At 42.1% G+C, this 21184-nt stretch overlaps 1 protein-coding gene across 3 annotated transcripts in view; it reads left to right on the plus strand.

Moving 5' to 3' along the window:
• Positions 1-382: 382 nt before the first annotated feature.
• The window catches only part of TMOD1 (tropomodulin 1), a 36862-nt gene continuing 16060 nt past the window's right edge, over positions 383-21184 (plus strand). For 2 of the 3 annotated variants that reach the window (XM_081320867.1, XM_081320868.1), the window contains exons 1-4: positions 383-1054; positions 6489-6674; positions 9355-9511; positions 15843-15962. In XM_081320867.1, coding sequence (XP_081176993.1) covers positions 6555-6674; positions 9355-9511; positions 15843-15962 — 397 coding nt within the window. In that variant the 5' untranslated portion in view covers positions 383-1054; positions 6489-6554. The remainder of the gene's footprint in view (positions 1055-6488; positions 6675-9354; positions 9512-15842; positions 15963-21184) is intronic. The other variant, XM_081320866.1, reaches the window with a different exon arrangement.

Raw genomic sequence — 21184 nt, forward strand, 5'->3', positions numbered from 1 at the left:
ATTATGGTGCCTTCTAGTATCGTCCAACTATTGCAGAAACAGCTGTCACCTGTACAGTCCACAATGGATGCATAGCACCATAACATACTCTTAAAGGCCATTCCCCACTGCTGACCCACTTTTGCATGATTAAGTAGAAAACTATATTAACATTAAATATGCTGCCCCCATAAACAGCTGATAAAGCCTAACAGATTTTGCACATTCTCAAGGTTACAGAATAAGTCTCAGAATAAAGAGAAAAGTACTACTTTACCACTGTTAACAGCTATGCACAGTTTAAACTAATCAGATCCAAATTAAGGCATTGTGGAGATATGGCAAGAAGAAAAACAAAAGTTCCATGTATTTGTATGTCAGCGGGGGGGGGGGAAGGCCCCAGTTGGGGAAAAAAACCTTTTTACTCCCAGTAAAAAAACGAGAAAAGTATGCAAAATAGGGTGGCTTAAGCGCCACGAATAATTCATTTTATTTCAAAAAAAAAAAAAGCCCATGAGCAGCTAAAGAGTAGCTTTAATCATTGAAACGCCCGCCCTTTTTTTTGTCACCAGCCTGCAGAGATTACAATCTCGAGAGCATAAAGTCTGTGCACATAACTATACGCCGACGGGAACCGGCTTGTTAAAGTAGGCAAAGAGTGGCGGCGGACGAAATGCAGGAAAGCTGTTTCATTCCTGGTCGGCCAGGCTAGGTAGGACCTGAATCTATTTACGGCCACGCAACCAGACGGTCCCTGAGGCAGTGTTTGGCCGCCCACCCTGGAATCGCTCTCTTCTAATCACAGCGACGCTTGGCTGTCGCTTCTCCTCCGCGCACGCCCGCCCCGGACGCTTAGAGCGCAGGCACCGAAGAGCCCCCTCAGCCAAGGCTCCAGCGAAGTCTGGGGACGGCCTCCCGTTCACCGTCCTCAGCCCCATGAGTGACAGTAGCGGTGGGAGGGAGTCCCCCCGTCTGCTTTCTGCGCCACGTTAGAGCTCCTCTCCGGGGCACCCGTCTCGCGACCGGCGGCGTGCGCCCTCCTCTTCCAGAAGCCCACCGCCTGCAGCCGCCACAGGTATGTAAGCGGGTAGAATGGGCAGGGGTTGGGGGTGCCCATGCTTGGGTGCCCTTCGAATTGGGACCCTGCTTCTCGGTTCCCTCAGGAGCCCCGGCATGAGCCGCTCAAGCCATATCTGGCCAAAGCGCTCCTCCGCCACCAAAAGGGGACCGGCTTAGGCGCGGCGCCTATAAATAGCTGCTACTTCTCCTCTCGCTGCTTGCGGGGTTTTTTTTTGGGCTGGGGTGGAACTGGGAAGGACAGAGCGAGGGGCTAAGAGGAGGGCATGGCAGACCCTTTGGGAGTTTCTAGTTCCCTTTGACGCGGCTGAAAGTTTCTGGCCGCAGGTCGCTCCGGGGCAAAGTGGAAGCAAGTTGCCTCTCTGCCTCGTAGCCCTGGCGGAGGGTGTGCACCCATGGAGGTGGTGCGTGGCTGTTAGGTTGTTGCCTCCATAGTCAGAATTTGGAGCTTGGAAATAAAGCAGGTGAAATTAAGTAGAGTTAAGTAATGGGGGTGGGGGGAGGGAGGGAGAGAAAGCTTTGGGCATCTGCTGTTTAAAGGGACAAGGCATCAGTAGGAAAGTTGCCAAAATTTGGGGTTCCCGCAAAGAAGATGTTTCTAAAAGATGATCCACCTCTAACAACATATTAGCTAACAGTATCTTACCCACATATAGGCTAGGCTAGGCTAGGCTAGTCACTGCATCTCACCATAACGTATGTGCAGGTAGCCCTTGACTTTTATTTTTTTTATTTTTTTTATTTTAATTCTTTTTATATCCCGCCCTTCTCCAAAGACACAGGGCGGCTTACAAGCTTAGCAATAGCCTTCATTCTATGTATATGCCTGCTTATTAGGGCTTTCACACACACCCCAAGCGGCATTATTACCAAGTCAGCTTAATTGCCCCCAACAATCTGGGTCCTCATTTTACCTACCTCGGAAGGATGGAAGGCTGAGTCAACCTTGAGCCTGGTGGGATGCGAACCTGCAATAATTGCAGGCAGCTGGTGTTACCTAAGGAGGCATTAGCCCACTGGTCCACCAAGGCTCTTTTTTGAGGGCTTGAGCCCCAAAATTTCTATTGCTAAGTGAGACCATTGTTAAGTGAGTTTTGCCCTATTTTACAGCCTTTCTTGTTAAAATGAAATGAATCACTAGGGTTGTTTAGTAACAAAGTTGTTAAGTGAATCTGGCTCTCCCACTGACTTTGCTGGTCAGAAAGTCACAAAAGGTGATCCACTGGAGCCCAAGGCACTGCAACAGTCATACATATGAGCCACTTGCCAAGCATCCAAATTTGGATCACATGTGAGGATGCTGCACTGGTGGTTAAGTGTGAAAAAGGGTTATAATTCATTTTTTTTAAACGATCACTAAATGAATGGTTGTAATTTGAGGACTACCTATATGTCAGAATGTGATGGTTGGGTGGGTGGGATTTTAAGGTGTAAGTAACCTGTTGCTAAAAGGGACACGGTGGCTCAGTGGGTTAGGACGCTGAGCTTGTCGATCAGAAGGTCGGCAGTTTGGCGGGTCAAATCCTGAGTGCTGCGTAACAGAGTGAGCGCCTGTTACTCGTCCCAGCTTCTGCCAACCTAGCAGTTCGAAAGCACGTAAAAATGCAAGTAGAAAAATAGGGACCACTACGGTGAGAAGGTAACAGCGTTCAGTGCGCCTTTGGCGTCCAGTCATGCCGGCCTCATGATCACAGAGACGTCCTCGGACAAGCGCTGGCTCTTCGGCTTTCAAACGGAGATGAGCACCGGCCCCTAGAGTCGGAAAGGACTAGCACGCATGTGCGGGGGAACCTTTACCTTTACCTAACCTGTTGCTGACTGGGGAATTCTGCCTATAGAAGTCTTAAACTTCCCAATTTTGAAAAATACTGTTGTATACCACGTGGGCTGTTTGGAGGAAAGGCAGAACATAAATTATAACAAGTACAGAAATCAATAACAGTAACTATGAATATTTTTGAAAAACAAACTGGGAACTTCTGCAAACACCTAAAAAGTCCTGGAGCATCCCAGATAATACTTACTACACAAACTTTCAGTGACAAGTTTCTTATCAGCTGCTTTCAACTCACACTAGGGCTAAAAAGGTTGAGGAATTATGCCCCGTGAGTCACATGGGTGGAGAACCCTTTTGGGCCTCCAAAGGTTATCCTGACTCTCCTAACTGAGTCGGCTTTGGTTTTGATAAGAAGAAGATAATGATTGTGCATATCCATGTTATAAATGAGCAGGAGAAGGTATTGTTTGATGAAAGACATTCCTTTTTATTCTTTACCCAAGACTATAGCAAGCCTAATGTTGTTTTTGCCGAAATGTAAGGTAGCTTTCCTGTTTTCCCTGTTCTATTTTACATAATAATTGACAATCCGAGAAACTGAGTCATAAAAAGTGACTGGTGGGTGGGTTGCCATGCTGCAAGACGGAATGTTGCACAAGGAAACCGGCTGGCAAGCTTAGGTTATAAGACCTGACCTTAGCTTTATAAGACCTGTTCTTGCACATTTACAGAAACTGTGGTTTCTTCCTATTTTCTTTAGCTTCCGCTTGATTGGTGAAAAGTAGCATTGTTTTTTTTACAATACATTTTTTACAATACATTAGGGTTAGGGTTAAAATATAGGCTCAGAGGGAAAAAAGCTGGTTCTAGCAACTGTTCAGCATACATATATTATTTGTAAGTAAGCCTGTAAGAGCTAGGAAATATTCATCTGTTGAATTTTTATGTATCAGGCTGCTCTTAACAGCACAGGAATAGGATTTTTAGGGTAATAACTTATCCATAGGATACAGTTTGGGCCTTAAAATAAAGGCAGAAGAACTCTAAATCTTTTGTGAATTTAAGATGATACAGATTGTATATTATTTCAGCTACCATATGATGGAGGCTTGCTGTGGGGAGAAGAGGAAGAGGAATATTTTCAATAATTACATCATTGGAAAACGTTACTCCAGTGTTTCTCAGTCCCAGCAAATTTAAGTTGTGTGGACTCCACCTCCATGGCTGATTTGGGATTATTGGGAGTTACTGAGATTGAGAAACACTGATACAGTCCAATTCCACCACCTGGAGCCCCACTGTAAGGCAGATGGGCAGAAAAAGAAATATGAAATATAAACTGTTGTGAACTAGGTTCATTGCACAGGAATGAAGATGAGGCGAGTGAGTTCGGCAAAGATCATGGTTTATTGCTTGCAGGATCTGAACTGGGGAACAGGACTGCTAATGCAGCAATTTATACCCTGGCCTCTAGGTGGCAGCCAATAGGTTTGAAGCAACCTATTGCCGCCCTAGAGGGAACCAATAGCGGCACTGGAGACAGGTTGTCTGAGGAGCTGGGAGCCATTAGCCAGCTTCCCTGCTCAAACAGCCTTCCAGCAAGTACCAGGGGGTGTTCCCTTAACAAAGCAAGCCCAATACATTACATAAACAAATATTTCAGCTATAGCATCCATGGCAGATGGTTAGCCTTCCTCTACTTGAATACTGCCAGCAAAGCAGGGCACATCAGCCAGTTCCCATCTGACTATTAATAAAGATTAGACAATTTAAGATTTATAATCTGTCTTCCTAATTACAGTCCTCATATGCTCTACTTGGAATATTTGGGTGTATTTGATTAAATGGGACAGGCAATTTTGTTCTTCTTGAATTTTGTTTGTATAACTTGGGTGTCTGTAGGAACTTGCTGGTTTTGTGTTTTTGTCCTTGTTCCCTCCTGAGCAATTCAATCTTTTTCTTTTCTTTTTGGGTTGGGCAGCCAGTCTTTAGTCATAAGGGCCAAAAATGTGTTGCAGAACTTCCTGTACAATAGTATCGGGTGAAAAATACATGAGACCTGCAGTGGAATTCTTAAAATTGGACTAACATTTATATTTAATAAGATTATCAAGTTTGCTATTGTCAATATTGTCAAGCCAAAAAGATCTGATATATGTTCTAGGTGGTAAATCACATTTTTAAATTTATTGACACATTTAAAGAACTGTATTCTACAGCAAAATGTTTTGTTTTTGGGTGACTTCAAGGCAGCTTTTAACATCTGGGGACTCCATGGAAAAGGCCCTGCAGTTTTCTTGGCACAATTTCAGAAATGGTTTGCCATTGCCTGCTTCCTAGGTTTGAGAGAGTGTGACTAGCGTAAAGTCATTCAGCTGGATTTGTGTCAAGACTAGAACTCACAATCTCCTGGTTTTTAGTCCAATTCCTTTACACCAAACTGACTTCTTGAACTACCATTAAGGATATCATATTTCGGCTGCAAACAGATAGTCCTCATTCCACATACACTTACTCATTCAGGAACCAAAGTTACAATGGCAGTGATGGTGGGTGATTTATGACGGCCCCCTCATAGTTGCAGCTGTCACAGCATCCCATAATCATGTGATTGCCAATTGTAACTTTCACTGCCGGCCAAGCATAGCCAAGGGGGAAGCCAACAGGAGGTCACAAATGGCAATCACGTGACCGCAGGATGCTATGACTCTATAGGGGGGGTGTCCCCTAGCGACAGCAACTGAGACTGCCAGAACTGCAGCATAAGTCAGTGCAGTCATCTGATATCACATCTTATGATCATTTAGTGACTGAGGTCTCGATCCTAATTACCACTGGTAAGTGAGGACTACCTATACAGAAAACAGATTTCAGCAAAGCATTTTTCCCCCTGTATCTGGTGTAGGCTTTCATGGCCTGTATCCCTTGGGCAGTGTTGAGCTGTACAGTGTTGATCTTCAGGATTTAGTGACCACAGTCAAGACAACATATTTCCCTGCAATAGTGGTTGGCATCTTCAGATGTAAGGTGGTCTGCTAAGGCAGCCATTTCCAACCTTTCCAGCTTTGCAGACCAGAGAGGAGAGAGAGGGGATGGTTCTGCATGAGCAGTGGACACGCGTGCGCATGCAGCTCCTTTAGCATGAGAGGCTGGCATGCACACCTGCTGTTCTCACAAATGGAGTTTCGTGTGTGCACAAGCTTGTCTGCTGCTCAACCAAGTAGAGCTATGCACGAGCTTGCCTTCCACTTCCATGGCCCAGTTCCAAACAGCCCATGGCCAGTTAGTGGGCCGTGGGCCGAGGGTTGGGGACCTCTGTGCTGAAAGAAACCACAGGCAACTGATCAGGGAATACAGGGATTGAGTAGGCTTCTACCAGTATCAGGTCCCTGACCTTTAATTGATATTTAGCCAAGCAGATGTCCAATTGGTGCAGGTCAGTGAGGTTAGGTCTCTGATTGGTTCTTTGTGACCAATCTTGATCAGTAATTTTTGAAGTGCTGATCCCTCATTGGTTCTTTTTGTGTTTTGGGTGCTGGCTTTCTGTACCTCTGTGCTGCCATCTAGTGATTATGATCAACTTGATTTTTGTATTATTATAATTCTACCATCATGCAACATAAGTTTTAATATTTTAAATTTTTTAATCATCCAGGTCCTATATTTTGGGAAGAAGAAGAGACTTAAAATCCAGAAAAGATCAAAAAGTCAATTCTCCAAAATGTCATACAGACAAGGTTTAGAGAAATACCGAGATCTAGATGAAGATCAGATCCTTGGAGCATTGACAGAAGAGGAAATTAATATTCTAGAAGATGAGTTACTAGAACTCGATCCAGATGTAAGTACTTTAAAGAATAGTTCTAACTGGGTGCCTGGAGGCTCTGGGGAAGAATAAACTTAAGCTCAATCCTAACAAGACTGAGTGGCTGATTGTAGGGTCTCCTGAACTGATGGTTTCCAATCTTTAATTCTGGATGTGTGTGTGTGTTGTATTTCCCCAAACACAAACAATGGGGAGACTTCCTAAATTCACAGCTGCTGTTTGAGAATTAGGCAGCAATGGAGGCCAGGAAGGCTTATTCACAACTTTGTGCTGTGTGTCAATTATGCCCCTTCCTGGGCCAGCTAATACTGTCCATGTTTCACTCATGCTTAGTCATCTCTTGAGCAGATTAATATGTTCTTCATGGGGCTTCAAGGTGGCACATACGAAAATAAATAAATGGGATTCTCCTAGAAGAACATCCAGAAGCTGTAGCTGGTCCAGAATATAGGGGTACAAGCGATTATAGATATATACAAGTTGCACTGGCTCCAAATATACCTCTGGCTGTAATTCCAATAATTCATTGGAAAATGCCAAATGGCTACGTTTTATTTTTTATATTGTGTACTTACGTATTTATTTTATTGTAATCTGGTTTCTTGCTTGTATGTGTGCCTTTGAGTCAGGGTTGACTGCTGGTGACTGCCTGGACTAGCCCCTGCAGTTTTCTTGGCAAGGTTTTTCAGAAGTAATTTGTCATTGTTTCCTTCCTATGGCAGAGAGAGAGGAACTGGTCCAAGGTTACCAAGTTGGCTTCATGCCTAAGGCAGGACTAGAATTACCAGTTTCCTATTTATATCCTGATGCCTTAACCACTACACCAAAATGGCTCTAGAAATGTAAACTACCTAGAATCACATAAAAATGAGATGAGCGTCTATATTAATAAATACATTCAAGGTGCTGGTGGTTTCCTAGACTTTCATGGCATGGGACTGTCTGTCAGCCATACAAGGCACACCTGTTAGCTTTGTAGGGTTGTTCAGACAGAACCACAACCAGACGTTCTAGCTCTATCTTTATTATAAGATTACATTGACAAAACCTTACAAGACTGAAAGTACTTCTTCCATTCCTTACTTTTACTCACCTGATTACTAGGTGAGGGTTACTAGGTCTCTTCGGAGATGCTTTCACCACCTCTCCTCTTTTGAACTCAGAATTTCATTTGTCAGACCACTATTTAGGTCACAGCTCTTCCTCCGGTTTCCCAAGATCATTCTCACAAGATCAGACCAGAAAATCAACTCCTCCAGAACCTGTGAATGCTCCAACACTGGACGTTGTTAAGAAGAGACTGGACAGCCATTTGTCTGAAATGTTATAGGGTTTCCTGCCTGAGCAGGGGGTTGGACTAGATGACCTCCAAGGTCCCTTCCAACTTTACTATTATGATTATGATTATGAACTTTCAGCAGTTTGGTGGGTCGAATCCCGAGTGCCGCGTAACAGAGTGAGCGCCTGTTACTCGTCCCAGTTTCTGCCAACCTAGCAGTTCGAAAGCATGTAAAAATGCAAGTAGAAAAATAGGGACCACTACGGTGGGAAGGTAACAGCGTTCCGTACGCCTTTGGCATCTAGTCATGCCAGCCACATGACCACGGAGATGTCCTCGGACAAGCGCTGGCTCTTCGGCTTTGAAACGGAGATGAGCACTGGCCCCTAGAGTTGGAAACGACTAGCACGCATGTGCAGGGGAAGCTTTACCTTTACCTTTTTACGATAACAGAAACTTGCAAGTCTGACTGTGCTTTTTTTCCCCTTTTCCTAAACTCCCTCAGTCAGAGAAGGCCAGCCTGAGTTTCTGTGGAAGAGAGAGACTGGCAGAGGTAGGAGGAGGAGTCAAGCAAGGCATCAGTTTAGAGTCTCTATGTAGTCAAAAGAGGACAAAGTCCAACCCTCCTTGAATGCCTTTGACTCTTATCTAGTTTTACCCAGGTGCAAACTATTAATCTGAGAATCTTCCTGTGCAGAAGTTTGCGCAATAAATCAGTAATTTGGAACTTTCAGGTGTGGACCCAGTTGTTTGCACCTAGCAGTTTCTTCTTAATAGTATCTTTGTTCCCAGGACTTAAGGAATGTTGTTGTCCTTGGACAAAAAAATTTTTTTGAACCATTTCTGAATATTTGTGTCAAGGCCACCTGTCCTGTCCCTCTATGCTGGTTCATCTGAGGGCTTTGTCTTTCCAATGGGCTCCAGTTGGCCCATCATGTTTGGCAGAAGGGGCATGTTCCTGGTCCGATTGATTAGAGAATGTTCTCTTGCAGGATCCAGGAAATGTGCTATGTCTAGTATAACCCCTGCCCTTTGGATCACCATACACTTAGTTTGGCCCTGATTCTGCTGGACTTTTGGGAATTCTCAAGCCCTGGCTATATCCCAGGGATGAAGGATGGGAGGCAAGTTGAGCCCACGGGGGATTATTTGATTGATTTGTTATCTTGTCTTTTATGCTTTTGTGCTTTTGGTTTGTTTTCCTTAATTTTTGTTATTTTTCTCTAGAGGTATTTTAAATATTGTTAACTTGGTGGTCAATTGAACAAGCTAACTTTTCTTCACACTAGACCCTGCTAGCGTGTGTGTGTGGGGGGTGGGGGTGGGTGGGTTTCAGGGAGATTTCATTAAAAAAGTTAGGGCGATGGGTGGTGATCATGGAGCTTGTATGTTTTTTCTCCTTCCTCCAAAATATAGAATGCAATATTACCTGCAGGAATGAGGCAGAAAGATCAGACCAAGAAAACACCCACAGGCCCTTTTAATAGAGGTGTTCTTCAGGCACATTTGGAGAAGCAGGCGAATGACACCAAAGACCGAGACGACCTGGTTCCCTTCACGGGAGAGAAAAGAGGTAGGAAATTAACAAGTGTCAATGATGTTTGAGGGGTTCCCCCCCCCAGGAATGTATGTTCTAGAATTTAGATGAAGCTGACCAATGATTGCCCATAGCATTTTCATTCTAAGGTGCATCTGTTATATATTTTGCATGTTCAGTGGGTTTGGGGATTCAAAATCCAAGATGGGATTGTAGCTGTAATATGTACTAATGTGTAGGAGCCAGTTTGATTTAGTGGCTAAGACACCAGGCCCGAAACTAAGAAACTGTGAGTTCTAGTCCTACCTTAGCTATAAAAGCAAACTGCGTGACCTTGGGCCATTCATTCTCTCTCAGTCTAATCCACCTCACAGGATTATTGTGGTGAGGAAAATAGGAAGAGGAAGGAGTATTAGGTATGCTTGCCATTTTGAGTTACTTATAAAGTAATATAGGTGGGATAAAAATCTAATAGATAAATAAATGTAAGTGACAAGCATATGTTTACCTTTTGAGACATTCTCCTGAAAATCCTATTGAAATAGAACCTTATTCATTTTAGTAATGTTTACTCGGAAGAACTTCCAGTTGGATTGTGAGTGGAAGATGGGGAGCACACAGACTGAAATTCATGCTGTGTTTACATACAGTTGCTAAATCCCTGGGATGTTAGTCTTTAAAATATTTCCTCACACATTTTGCAGACCAACACAAGATGCAAAGCTTGGGTGAATCAATATGCTTACATAAACCCACAGGAATTGGATCCACTATCCCTTAGAGCTGCCCAGACTCATTGAGAGCTGGGCAATATATAAATTTAATAAATTATGGTTGGTCATACAGCCAGATATTTAGTATGGATTTGACATTTTTGTCTACCAAGGCCTGAGATAGGCAGATGTTCTTTAATAATATTAAAAGTATTGTCGCAGGATGTAAATCTTACAAGTAAAGCTGCCTTTTGTAATTGACTAATGGTAAGTTTGTCAGTTCCAATGTTCAAGTAGTAGTGTAGTAGTAGTAGTAGTAGTTATTTCTGCTTTATTTTATATCCCCATAAATGTTGAGTAGCAAGGACACCTCCATGCCAGCAAAAGTTATGTGAAGCATTTCAAAGAAATCAGTTTAGTCATTGTCTGTAACAAGATGGTGGACTAGATAGAGTTTGAGTTCCCACTCAGAGATCATCCTTTAAATCCTCTAAAATGCTTCCTGGAATACATTAGCCCACCCTTCCCTCCTTCCTTCCCTCCCTTACTCATCTCATTCCCTGCCCAGGGATCTATGTTTAAGAAAAAGACAGATGATCAGTAATCAGTGAAGCCACAGAAATAGATATCTCAAAATAAATAATTAACTTGGCATTCTAAGAGTGTATAAAAATTCCAACAGGATATAAAAATAGTCTCTCCAGAATCCTTCTTTTGTTACACCTTTTGGTCTAATTTTATATCAAATTGGGCATTTCTGCCAATTTACAGATACTTGTCTCTTTTTGATAGAGGGTGTACATCTTTCCATTATTTAAAAAGGTAAAAGTAAAGGTTCCACCGCACATGCGTGCTAGTCATTTCCAACTCTAGGGGCCGGTGCTCATCTCCGTTTCAAAGCCGAAGAGCCAGCGCTTGTCCGAGGACGTCTCCGTGGTCATGTGGCCGGCATGACTAGACGCCAAAGGCACACAGAACGCAGTTACCTTCCCACCGTAGTGGTCCCTATTTTTCTACTTGCATTTTTATGTGCTTTCGGACTGCTAGGTTGGCAGAAGCTGGGATGAGTAACAGGCGCTCACTCTGTTACGCGGCACTCGGGATTCGACCCGCCAAACTGCCGACCTTCTGATCGACAAGCTCAGCGTCCTAACCCACTGAGCCACCGCGCCCCTTTGAGCCACCGCGCCCCTTTCCATTATTTAGCTATAATTAATAAGTTCATTATAAATAATCCTGTAACTCTGGGGATGAATTTTGTCAAATTAAGGAAGGGCAACAATGGAAGATGCTACTCCTAATAATTATGATGTTGTATTTACTATTTCCTTCAGTTCTCACTCTTTATCAGGCATCTCCATTTCTTATGAAGTAAATTTGCATTGGCTGATCAATATTTTCATTATTTAAAATATCACTTTAAATATGCTTTAACTAATTCTGCAGGTGCCATGCACCATCAAGAATAGTTTTATATTGTGCTTCTCATACTGATAAACTTACAGACATTCTTAAGTACATCCCAAAACTGAAATGGGACAAATCGCCACGGGCAACTTTCTGTGGCCAACTCACTGCTGTCAACTCGCCATGGGACAATTTGCCACGGGACAATTCAACAATTTCATATAATTATTTAAAATAATTTAAAATAAATATTTTAAATGTTGTCATTCACATTTCATTTTGCCCCTCCTTTTGCATCCTTTCTTTCATGATTCTATTCCACCATTTCTTCCAACATTACATAATTTTTGTCCAGTGGCAAGTTGTCCCGCAGGGAATTGTCCCGTTGGCCATGGCGAGTTGGCCACTGTGGGTTGGCTGTGGCTAGTTGACAATTCTATTTTATGCTCGTATTGCCTTTTACTTTAAAATGAAATCTACTTCAAGGACTAGAATAGTGATTGTATGGCTAATGCTCCTAGAAGCAAGCCCGTCTTCTGTAACTTTGTCCTTTCGTTCCTTTACCCTCCTGAGAAAAGGAGCAGTTGCTTCAGTGTGAGCCTAAATTTAGTCTTGCTCCACCCACAAGCTGGACCACCTGGTCCTTGTCCTGTGTTTCATGCCATGTCGTAGGAAGCAGGAACAAAAATAGCTCCAGTGTCACATCCCACGCCTGGAGCAGCACTTTTCTCCCCCATTCCCCCCCCCCTTTGACTGCATTGTTTTATAAAAAGGAAGCCCTTTCCTTATGTTTGTCCTATCTTATTTCTTGCTTTCTTGTTTTCCATTCCAAAAAAAAACCAACCCAAAGGAGACTTTGTCCTCTTTTACGAGGAAAAAAAAATAGCAAAAGAAATACAAAACTATTCTAATTTTGTCCCTTCGTAATCTTTATTTTCCCTTTGTGGTAAAGATGGCATTTTCACCACTGTTGTTGTTGTTAGCTGCGAAGTCGTGCCCAACCCATCGCAACCCCATGGACAATGTTCCTCCAGGCCTTCCTGTCCTCTACCATCTTCTGGAGTCCATTTAAGCTCACGCCTACCGCTTCGGTGACTCCATCCAGCCACCTCATTCTCTGTTGTCCCCTTCTTCTATTGCCCTCGATCTTTCCCAGCATTAGGCTCTTCTCCAGTGAGTCCTTCCTTCTCATTAGGTGGCCAAAGTATTTGAGTTTCAGCTTCAGGATCTGGCCTTCTAAAGAGCAGTCAGGGTTGATCTCCTCTAGGACTGACTGGTTTGATCGCCTTGCAGTCCAAGGGACTCGCAGGAGTCTTCTCTAGCACCATAGTTCAAAGGCCTCAATTCTTTGGCGCTCAGCCTTTCTTATGGTCCAACTTTCACTGCCATATGGTCCAACTTTTCACCACTGCATGTACACATTTCTTTTGTTCTGAGATTTTGCTTTTAAAATTAAAGATCCCTTTGCCTAGCCACCAACACCCCCACTATTTCTCACTAGTTTTGGAACTTATTCAGCTAGCTTTTTTGTTTTGTTTCCTGCAGCACCTGACTGGCCCTCTCTGGGCACCAAAGTTAGACACAGTTATGTTGGCTAATACTCCAGGGAATCCCAAGACTAGACAAGGAAGTGGGGGGAAAAATTCAAGAAAAGGCAATTGCAAATCCTTTTTATATTGTTGCTAAGAGACCTACACGGACATGCATTCATCAGCAGTCAAGCACTAGTCAAAGTACATTTTGGCCATTTCCATAGCAGTATTTTAAAGCATCTTCAGAATCTCGTTCATTAATCACTGAAATTTTTATTTTATTTTATTTTTTTATTTTAATCCCATTTATATCCCGCCCTCCGAAGACTCAGGGCGGCTTACAATTTAAGCACAAACCAATGTGCTTAGCAATAGCCTTTATTCTATGTATATGCCTGCTTATTAGGGCTTTCACACACACCCCAAGCGGCATTATTACAAAGTCAGCTTATTGCCCCCAACAATCTGGGTCCTCATTTTACCTACCTCGGAAGGATGGAAGGCTGAGTCAACCTTGAGCCTGGTGGGATGCGAACCTGCACTAATTGCAGGCAGCTGGTGTTACTTAAGGAGGCATTAGCCCACTGCTCCACCAAGGCTCAATGACATAAAGCCCCTCATTGTTACTGTTGTTTGAGCACAACAATGGTTGAATGAGTGTAAGTTGCAAGTGGAAAAATGACTTTTTAGCTTTACCTTAAGTAAAACAAATAGAACTTTACTTTTAAAAGTGTGTGTGAAAATATAAGGAAGGAATTTGGTTCCCTGTTGAAAGGGCCAAGCCTGAATAAGCACCTCCCACAGTGAATGAACATTTGGAGAAAGGCCTGGGCTATCACTGAAGGTGCCAGACCCCTGAAGGCACGCTCTGACTTCATGCCATTGCTATTTTTAAATGAATACAGTACTAGTCACATTTAGGCAATCTTAGAAGTAGGATGCTGTAAAAATTGATTTGGAGTTACATAAAATCCAACCTCTACTTTAAGTGTGAGGTTAGCAACCACACTGTGAGTCTTGAAACCTGATCTAAATAACACACACACACACACACACACACACACACACACACACACACACACAGTAAGACCTTTATTTTCCTGTGAGTTATTGGTAGATAGAGAGGATGATTTTAATTGGGAAAGGGAGAGTTTAACTTCCTTTTTTCATACAACAGTCTCATTGCCAATGCCTCTCCCCCTTTCTTTTATAATCTTGATAATAATAATAATAATAATAATAATAATAATAATAATAATAATAATAATAATAATAATAATAATAATAATAATAAGTAGTAGTAGTAGTAGTTGGAAGGGACCTTGGAGGTCATCTAGTCCAACCCCCTGCTCAGACAGGAAACCCTATACCATTTCAGACAAGTGGCTGGCCAATCTCTTCTTAAAAACTTCCAGTGTTGGAGCATTCACCACTTCTGGAGGCAGGTTGTTTCACTGGTTAATTGTTCTGTCAGGAAGTTTCTCCTTAGTTCTAGGTTGCTTCTCTCCTTGACTAGTTTCCATCCGTTGCTTCTTGTCCTGTTTTCAGGTGCTTTGGAGAATAGCTTGACTCCCTCTTCTTTGTGGCAGCCCCTGAACTATTGGAACACTGCTATCATGTCACCCCTCACCCTTCTCTTCATTAAACTACACATACCCAATTCCAGCAACCGTTCCCTATATGTTTTAGCCTCCAGTCCCCCAATCATCTTTGTTGCTCTTCTCTGTACCCTTTCTAGAGTCTCGACATCTTTTTTACATCGTGGTTACCAAAACTGGATGCAGTATTCCAAGTGTGGCCTTACCAAAGCATTGTAAAGTGGTATTAGTACTTCACGCGATCTTGATTCTATCCCTCTGTTAATGCAGTCTAGCACTGTGTTGGCTTTTTTGGCAGTTGCAGCACACTGCTGGCTCATATTTAAGTGATTGTCCACTAGGACTCCGAGATCTCTCTCACAGTTACTACTATTGAGCAAGGTACCACCTATACTATACCTGTGCATTTGATTTTTCCTGCCTAAATGTAGAACCTTACTTTTTTCACCATTGAATTTCATTTTGTTAGATAGGGCCCAGTGTTCGAGTCTGTCCAGATCTTCCTGTATCTTAAACCTGTCTTCTGGAGTGTTGGCTATTCCTGCCAGCTTGGTGTCATCTGCAAATTTGACGAGTTGCCCATCTATCCCCTCATCCAAATCGTTGATGAAGATGTTGAAGAGCACTGGGCCCAGAACAGAGCCCTGGGGCACCCCACTACACACTTCCTTCCATGTAGATACAGTTCCATTGAGGACCACACACTGAGTACGGCCTGTCAGCCAGCTACGAATCCATCTGGTGGTGATGCTATCTAACCCACAAAAGTTAGGAACTATGAAAGAACCACCTTAGCTAGGCTCTTAGGAAAGTAAAATGTATTGGTTTGTTTGTTATATCCTCCTTTATTCTTTTTACAAATAATTCAAACATACGGCAAACATATTCAACACACCTTCTTCCTTTGACCCCACAACAACAACCCTGTGCGGTGGGTTGGGCTGAGAGAGAGTGACATGCCCAAAGTCACCCAGCTGGCTTTCATGACTGAGGCAGGACTAAAACTCACCATCTCCCAGTTTCTAGCCTGGTGCCTTAACCTTTAGAGACTAAAATGTATCTAATTGCCAACCTGCTGGAATGGAGCTGAAGCTGTTACCACTTCATGTATTTATAGGAAAAATCTGGGTCCCCAAGCAGAAAGCTATTGATCCAGTTTTGGAAAGTGTAACTCTGGAACCAGAGCTGGAGGAAGCTCTGGCGAATGCTTCCGATGCTGAACTCTGCGACATTGCTGGTAAGATGCAATTGCTGAATGTGTTAGCTTTGTTGTTGTTGCAATTATCGTTATTCCAAAAGGCTTTAAGTTCTCTGCATTAGGAGAATTTTTAAAATTTGGAATTTTTATATTTAAAAATTTGGATTTTAAAAAGTCCTAGGAGAATTTGTGCATGAAAGAATCAGAAGGGGGAAGGGAGTACAGTAAACTTATTTTATTATGGTTATATTTAGCTGAAAACAGTTATAATTGTTCTGAAATTTTAAGGATGCTCTATCTGTACCTTTCCCTTTTCTGGGACTGTATTCAGTCTCATAGGAGAATGGAGAAATCATTCTGTAAATTTGTAACAAAGATTGTTACCAGTATCTAGGAAATGGAGCTGACTGCTTCTCTCCTATAATAGCACAGAACTATCTTCTTTTCCTCCTCTCTGCCAAAGTTTTTTTAAAATGTAGGAATGTGTCGGAGTGAAAATCATCTTTAAGTTCACAGGGCTGATTCTAGTGACTTAGAAGTGAGGGACAGCTACTTTAATTCTTAAACTCTTTCTCTTCTTTTATCAAACCACATCATGAACATGCCATAGCAAGAGTTTTATACTACCATGATGTTATCTTATTTTTAATCCTGATCCATGAATGAGGCAGACTTAAATCTTTCTTAATGTGAGAAATTGTGGGGAGCCTAGAAAGAAAGAGCACAGACATAAACAACCAAAAGATAGCCTGTAATTTTCATAAATGGCAACTTAATCTGGGTGATCAGAAACCTGGGAAGAAGCATTTCAAGATGTTCAGGAAACCCTCCATCCTAATTGGCTCATTATAAATAGAAAATTATAGGGACGCGGTGGCTCAGTGGGTTAGGACGCTGAGCTTCTCGATCAGAAGGTCGGCAGTTTGGCGGGTTGAATCCCGAGTGCTGCGTAACAGAGTGAGCACCTCTTACTCGTCCCAGCTTCTGCCAACCTAGCAGTTCGAAAGCACGTAAAAATGCAAGTAGAAAAATAGGGACCACTACGGTGGGAAGGTAACAGCGTTCCGTGCGCCTTTGGCGTCTAGTCATGCCGGCCACATGACCACAGAGTCGTCCTTGGACAAGCGCTGGCTCTTCGGCTTTGAAACGGAGATGAGCACCGGCCCCTAGAGTCGGAAACGACTAGCACGCATGTGCATGGGAACCTTTACCTTTACTAAATAGAAAATTCCTTTTACAGTTTACAAGATTTTATAATTACCCCAGACTAACATTGAAGTTCCTGAAATATATGTAAGTCTTGCTTCCTTGATCTTGTCTAGCCATGTGGGAGTTTGACACTTAGCTATTCCAGTATTAAAAAAGTATTTTGACTTGTCCATGAAATCACTAGAAGTCAAGGCTGTGAAAAAGACTCCAAAAAACAAAACACCATAGTAAGAATCAGCAATGGAAACAACTAATTTTAGATTGATATAGCTTTCTGCCCTAACTTGTTGATTAAGCCACAGTTGGTTGGTTCACACAACACGTTTGAGTTACAAACAATGCCTTGATTCACATAGCACAACAACAAACATAATATCTGAAAACAGTCTAATATGATATAAGTAGCTCTTATTTGAAAGAAAGTCTAATAAAGGCTTTCTCTCTCTGTGTTATTATTGTTTTCACCCTTCTTGTACTGACCAGATTTTATTTCTTCTTGCTGCAACTGCAGTGGTTCAGCAAAGTAAGCAGCTGAAGGCTTAAGCTCATAGACTAAAGTCTCAATTATTCAGTTTGCAAGATACAAATATTTGGCTTAGCCCTTTGCCTGCAGTAGACTAGAATAATGGCAAAACAAGCTGCTTATTTCTTTCCTTCTCCTTTCAACTTTTCCTACCCTTCTGCACACAAGGTGTTGCTAGGCTTGCCAAGATAGTTCTTTGAAAAAGGCTTGGAAAGCAATTGAGGATAATATATGTGGTTGGGCAGCCAAGCTTACTTCACAAAAAGAAAAAAATATATAGCGGTTTCTTATTTCCCCCTCCAAACAATGGTTCATTGTCTGCTGTAAAACTGCATAAGCCATTTGTAATCCAGATAGCCTGGTTGAGAAGGAGCTGGGAAGGATGTAGGGCAGTGTTTCTCAACCTTGTCAACTTTAACATGTGTGGACTTCAACTCCCAGAATTCTCCAGCTAGCACCAATGTGAAACACTGGTGTAAGATAAGTGTTATTTCTGAAGATTAGCTGGTTTTTTTTAAAGCTGATATTGAGATGGGAAGAAACGTATGGTCCATTTAATGCCTTCCCATCTTGCCAGCATAGTAAGTTAATTTCACAGGAAATGTAAAGTAGGACAAGGATTTGAAAAGCTGTGAAGAAAGTTAGGAAAGCAGGAAATCATTGAGCTTTCTCTAAGAAGGAAAGAAAAGGAGAGATAACTGTGGATTATTTTACTTGGGGTAAACTAGACTTTTTCAAATATAGAAAACGATAGAAAGAGAAATTCTACAGTATGAGTGAAGCATATTGATGCTGCCTCCCGGGTAAAGCAAATTTGGTATTAAAATACAGTAAATCCTTGATTTGGTGGGCTTGGTATACGGAGAACATTTTTGTCTTGTTTTGACTTCACTGTGGCTCTGCCCATTAAATTGAAAACTTCAAGATATAACAGGATGCTTGTTTTGTCAATTACAGAGTTACAGTATGTGAGTGAGATAAATCAAAGCAAATGAGGTAAATTTGGATTTGATGGACATCCCCTTTTCCTGAATGATCCATTCAATCCAAATGTCTATATTTTGATGCTCTATAATTCATAAAAGGGTCAGCTCTTCTCTTCCTCTATATATAATGCCTAGAGCAACTGGGGGGAGGACAGTGTACAGCTGTCATGGCTGTCCAGCAAAACAAGCAAACATGGCACATTATGATATCACAACCCAGGTTCATGTGGAGAAAGAAGTATAAGGAACCAGCATGTATCTCTTTCTTAGATTCACATTCTGCCTTTTCTTCTGGGACTAAGGACTATCTTTTTCACCATTCCATCTTATCTGAGCTTGGCTTTATTCTCCAAAAGTGTGAATTAACCCTCATCTCTCTGATTTTACTAAAATCCCTTTCCCTTTATTCAGCTCAACTTCCCTGAGGCAATCCATTCCCGCTTTAACTATGTCTGTTTTTTCCAGCCTGCTGCCTCTTCCTCTCATATTTCCATGACATCATCCACCTCAGCAGAAGTTGCAGAAGGACTGTAAGAGAACCATACTGGTGACCTCATAGTCCTGCTTTAGGAATGCAAAACCGCCTTAGGCCTGCTGTGCTCCGCGCTACCCAAAACTATTTTGCTGCTTTATCGTTTTATTCTTTTTGCACAAATTGGAGTGTGAATTGGAATTTCCACCAAAGGCTTGCTCACTGGCTTCTGCATATTTTTTTATAACATGCAGACTGGCAAAGTGGAATATCCTCACCCCCTATGGCACTCATGAATAAAGACCTGCCAGGGATCCAACGTGTTACAATGGCAAATGCGTATGCCACTAACAAATGCACTCCAAGCTTATGCTTCATATGCCAAGATGGGATACTTACTCATGAGTAGTTCTGCATATCTATAAAAAGCAATAATTGGTTCTTCTACCCAAAGACAGTATAGATTCCCCCCCCCCCCGCCCTTTCCAAAAACAAATACATGTGCAATACTTCAGGAGTTCCAAGAGCTGCTTATGCATATTTGCATAAAAATGCATCTACATACCATATTTGTGCTGGCAATTTGGTGCACTGCTCATCCACAATATTTAGTGCATGACTCTGGCCTTACTTTGTACTCCAGTAATTTTCTTCTAGGTCTGAGTAATTCTGTTATCTCTTTGAATTGGATATATTTATTCCTATGACTGCTTCTGGTGCCAAGATAACAGAATGAGATGTCTAACAAAGCAAACTATTAGTGAAATCTCTGCATGAGTCACTGCGTTGAGAGCTTGCTTTGTTTTAATGAAATAAATGCAAGAACTTAATGACAGCAGTTAAGTTTCCTAGTCCAGTTTTCTTTTATCAGACCTGCTACCTTTTAAAGTAAACTTTTTTAGATATGAAGATTAAGTAGATTTTCAGTTTTATTCTGAAGAGAATGCTGCATCAATTGCTTGGGATAAATTGTAATATCTCTTAGCAAATCCTATGTATGTAACACTTCAAGTGAGTAGATTACAATATATGCCGTATATGCAGATAGTCCTTGACTTACGACCATTTGTTTAGTGACTGAAGTTATAAGTATGTAATCAAAGTAACCTATGATTGTTTTTCACATTACAATCATTGCAGCATCCCTGTGGTCATGTGTTCAAAATTTGGATGCCTAGCAACTGTCATGTATTTACGATCACTGCAGTTTCCTAGGATCATATTTTGCGACCTCCTCACAAGTAAAGTCAATGGGGATGCCAGATTCACTTAACAACCTTAACAGAATTTTTGGGTTCAGTTGTGGCTGTAAGTTGAGGACTTGGAAGACTACAATATACTGAAATAATTTGCATAAGTATATTCAGCAGAGATCATTGGAGATAGGCAGTCCTTCAAATAGCGCTATACCATGAAGGGACTTACAAGTCATAACCAGCATCATGAATTGCATCCATAAATCTATTGGACACAAACATAGCTTGCAGAACATAACATGTGTACCCTACATTGCAGTGATGCATTCTGGACCACCTACAGTTTCTCAGTAGTCTTCCAGAGCATCCCCATGTAAAGAACATTACAGCTGTCCAATTGGTAAATACAATAAGGTCAGAGAAATATTTCTGCCTTATCGCCAAAAGATAATCCTGGATATGGACTCTTACCTATTTCATTAGTTTGCTTCTCTAAGTTCCTCCAATGGGGCTCCAGCTATCTCTTTGGGAGCTTTATCTCCTGGCATTCCTTGGTAAGCCAAGGTGCAGTCCACAATTGACAGACAAGAAGAGGCCACAAAGAGCAACATGGTCCAAGATGTAGTCATTACAAGCTGTGACCAAGGCCTCTGCCAAACTGCCCACTCTCGTTCTGGAATCTGTCTGGACCCATAAATTGCTTTGGGCAGACCAGTCAAATAAGCTTTATCTCCCTACAGCACAGGAGGTGGAGGTGTAGCACCAGTAAGCCAGAAGCCAACCAGAGAGGCAGACATTTCTTCCAAATTGTTTTACAAGGAGAGGCCTCATTGATTCTTGAGCTAAAACCATACAGAAGTGGAAAAGATGATTAG

Source organism: Vipera berus, assembly GCF_964194415.1.
Source record: "Vipera berus genome assembly, chromosome: 2".
NCBI classification, from domain to species: domain Eukaryota; kingdom Metazoa; phylum Chordata; class Lepidosauria; order Squamata; family Viperidae; genus Vipera; species Vipera berus.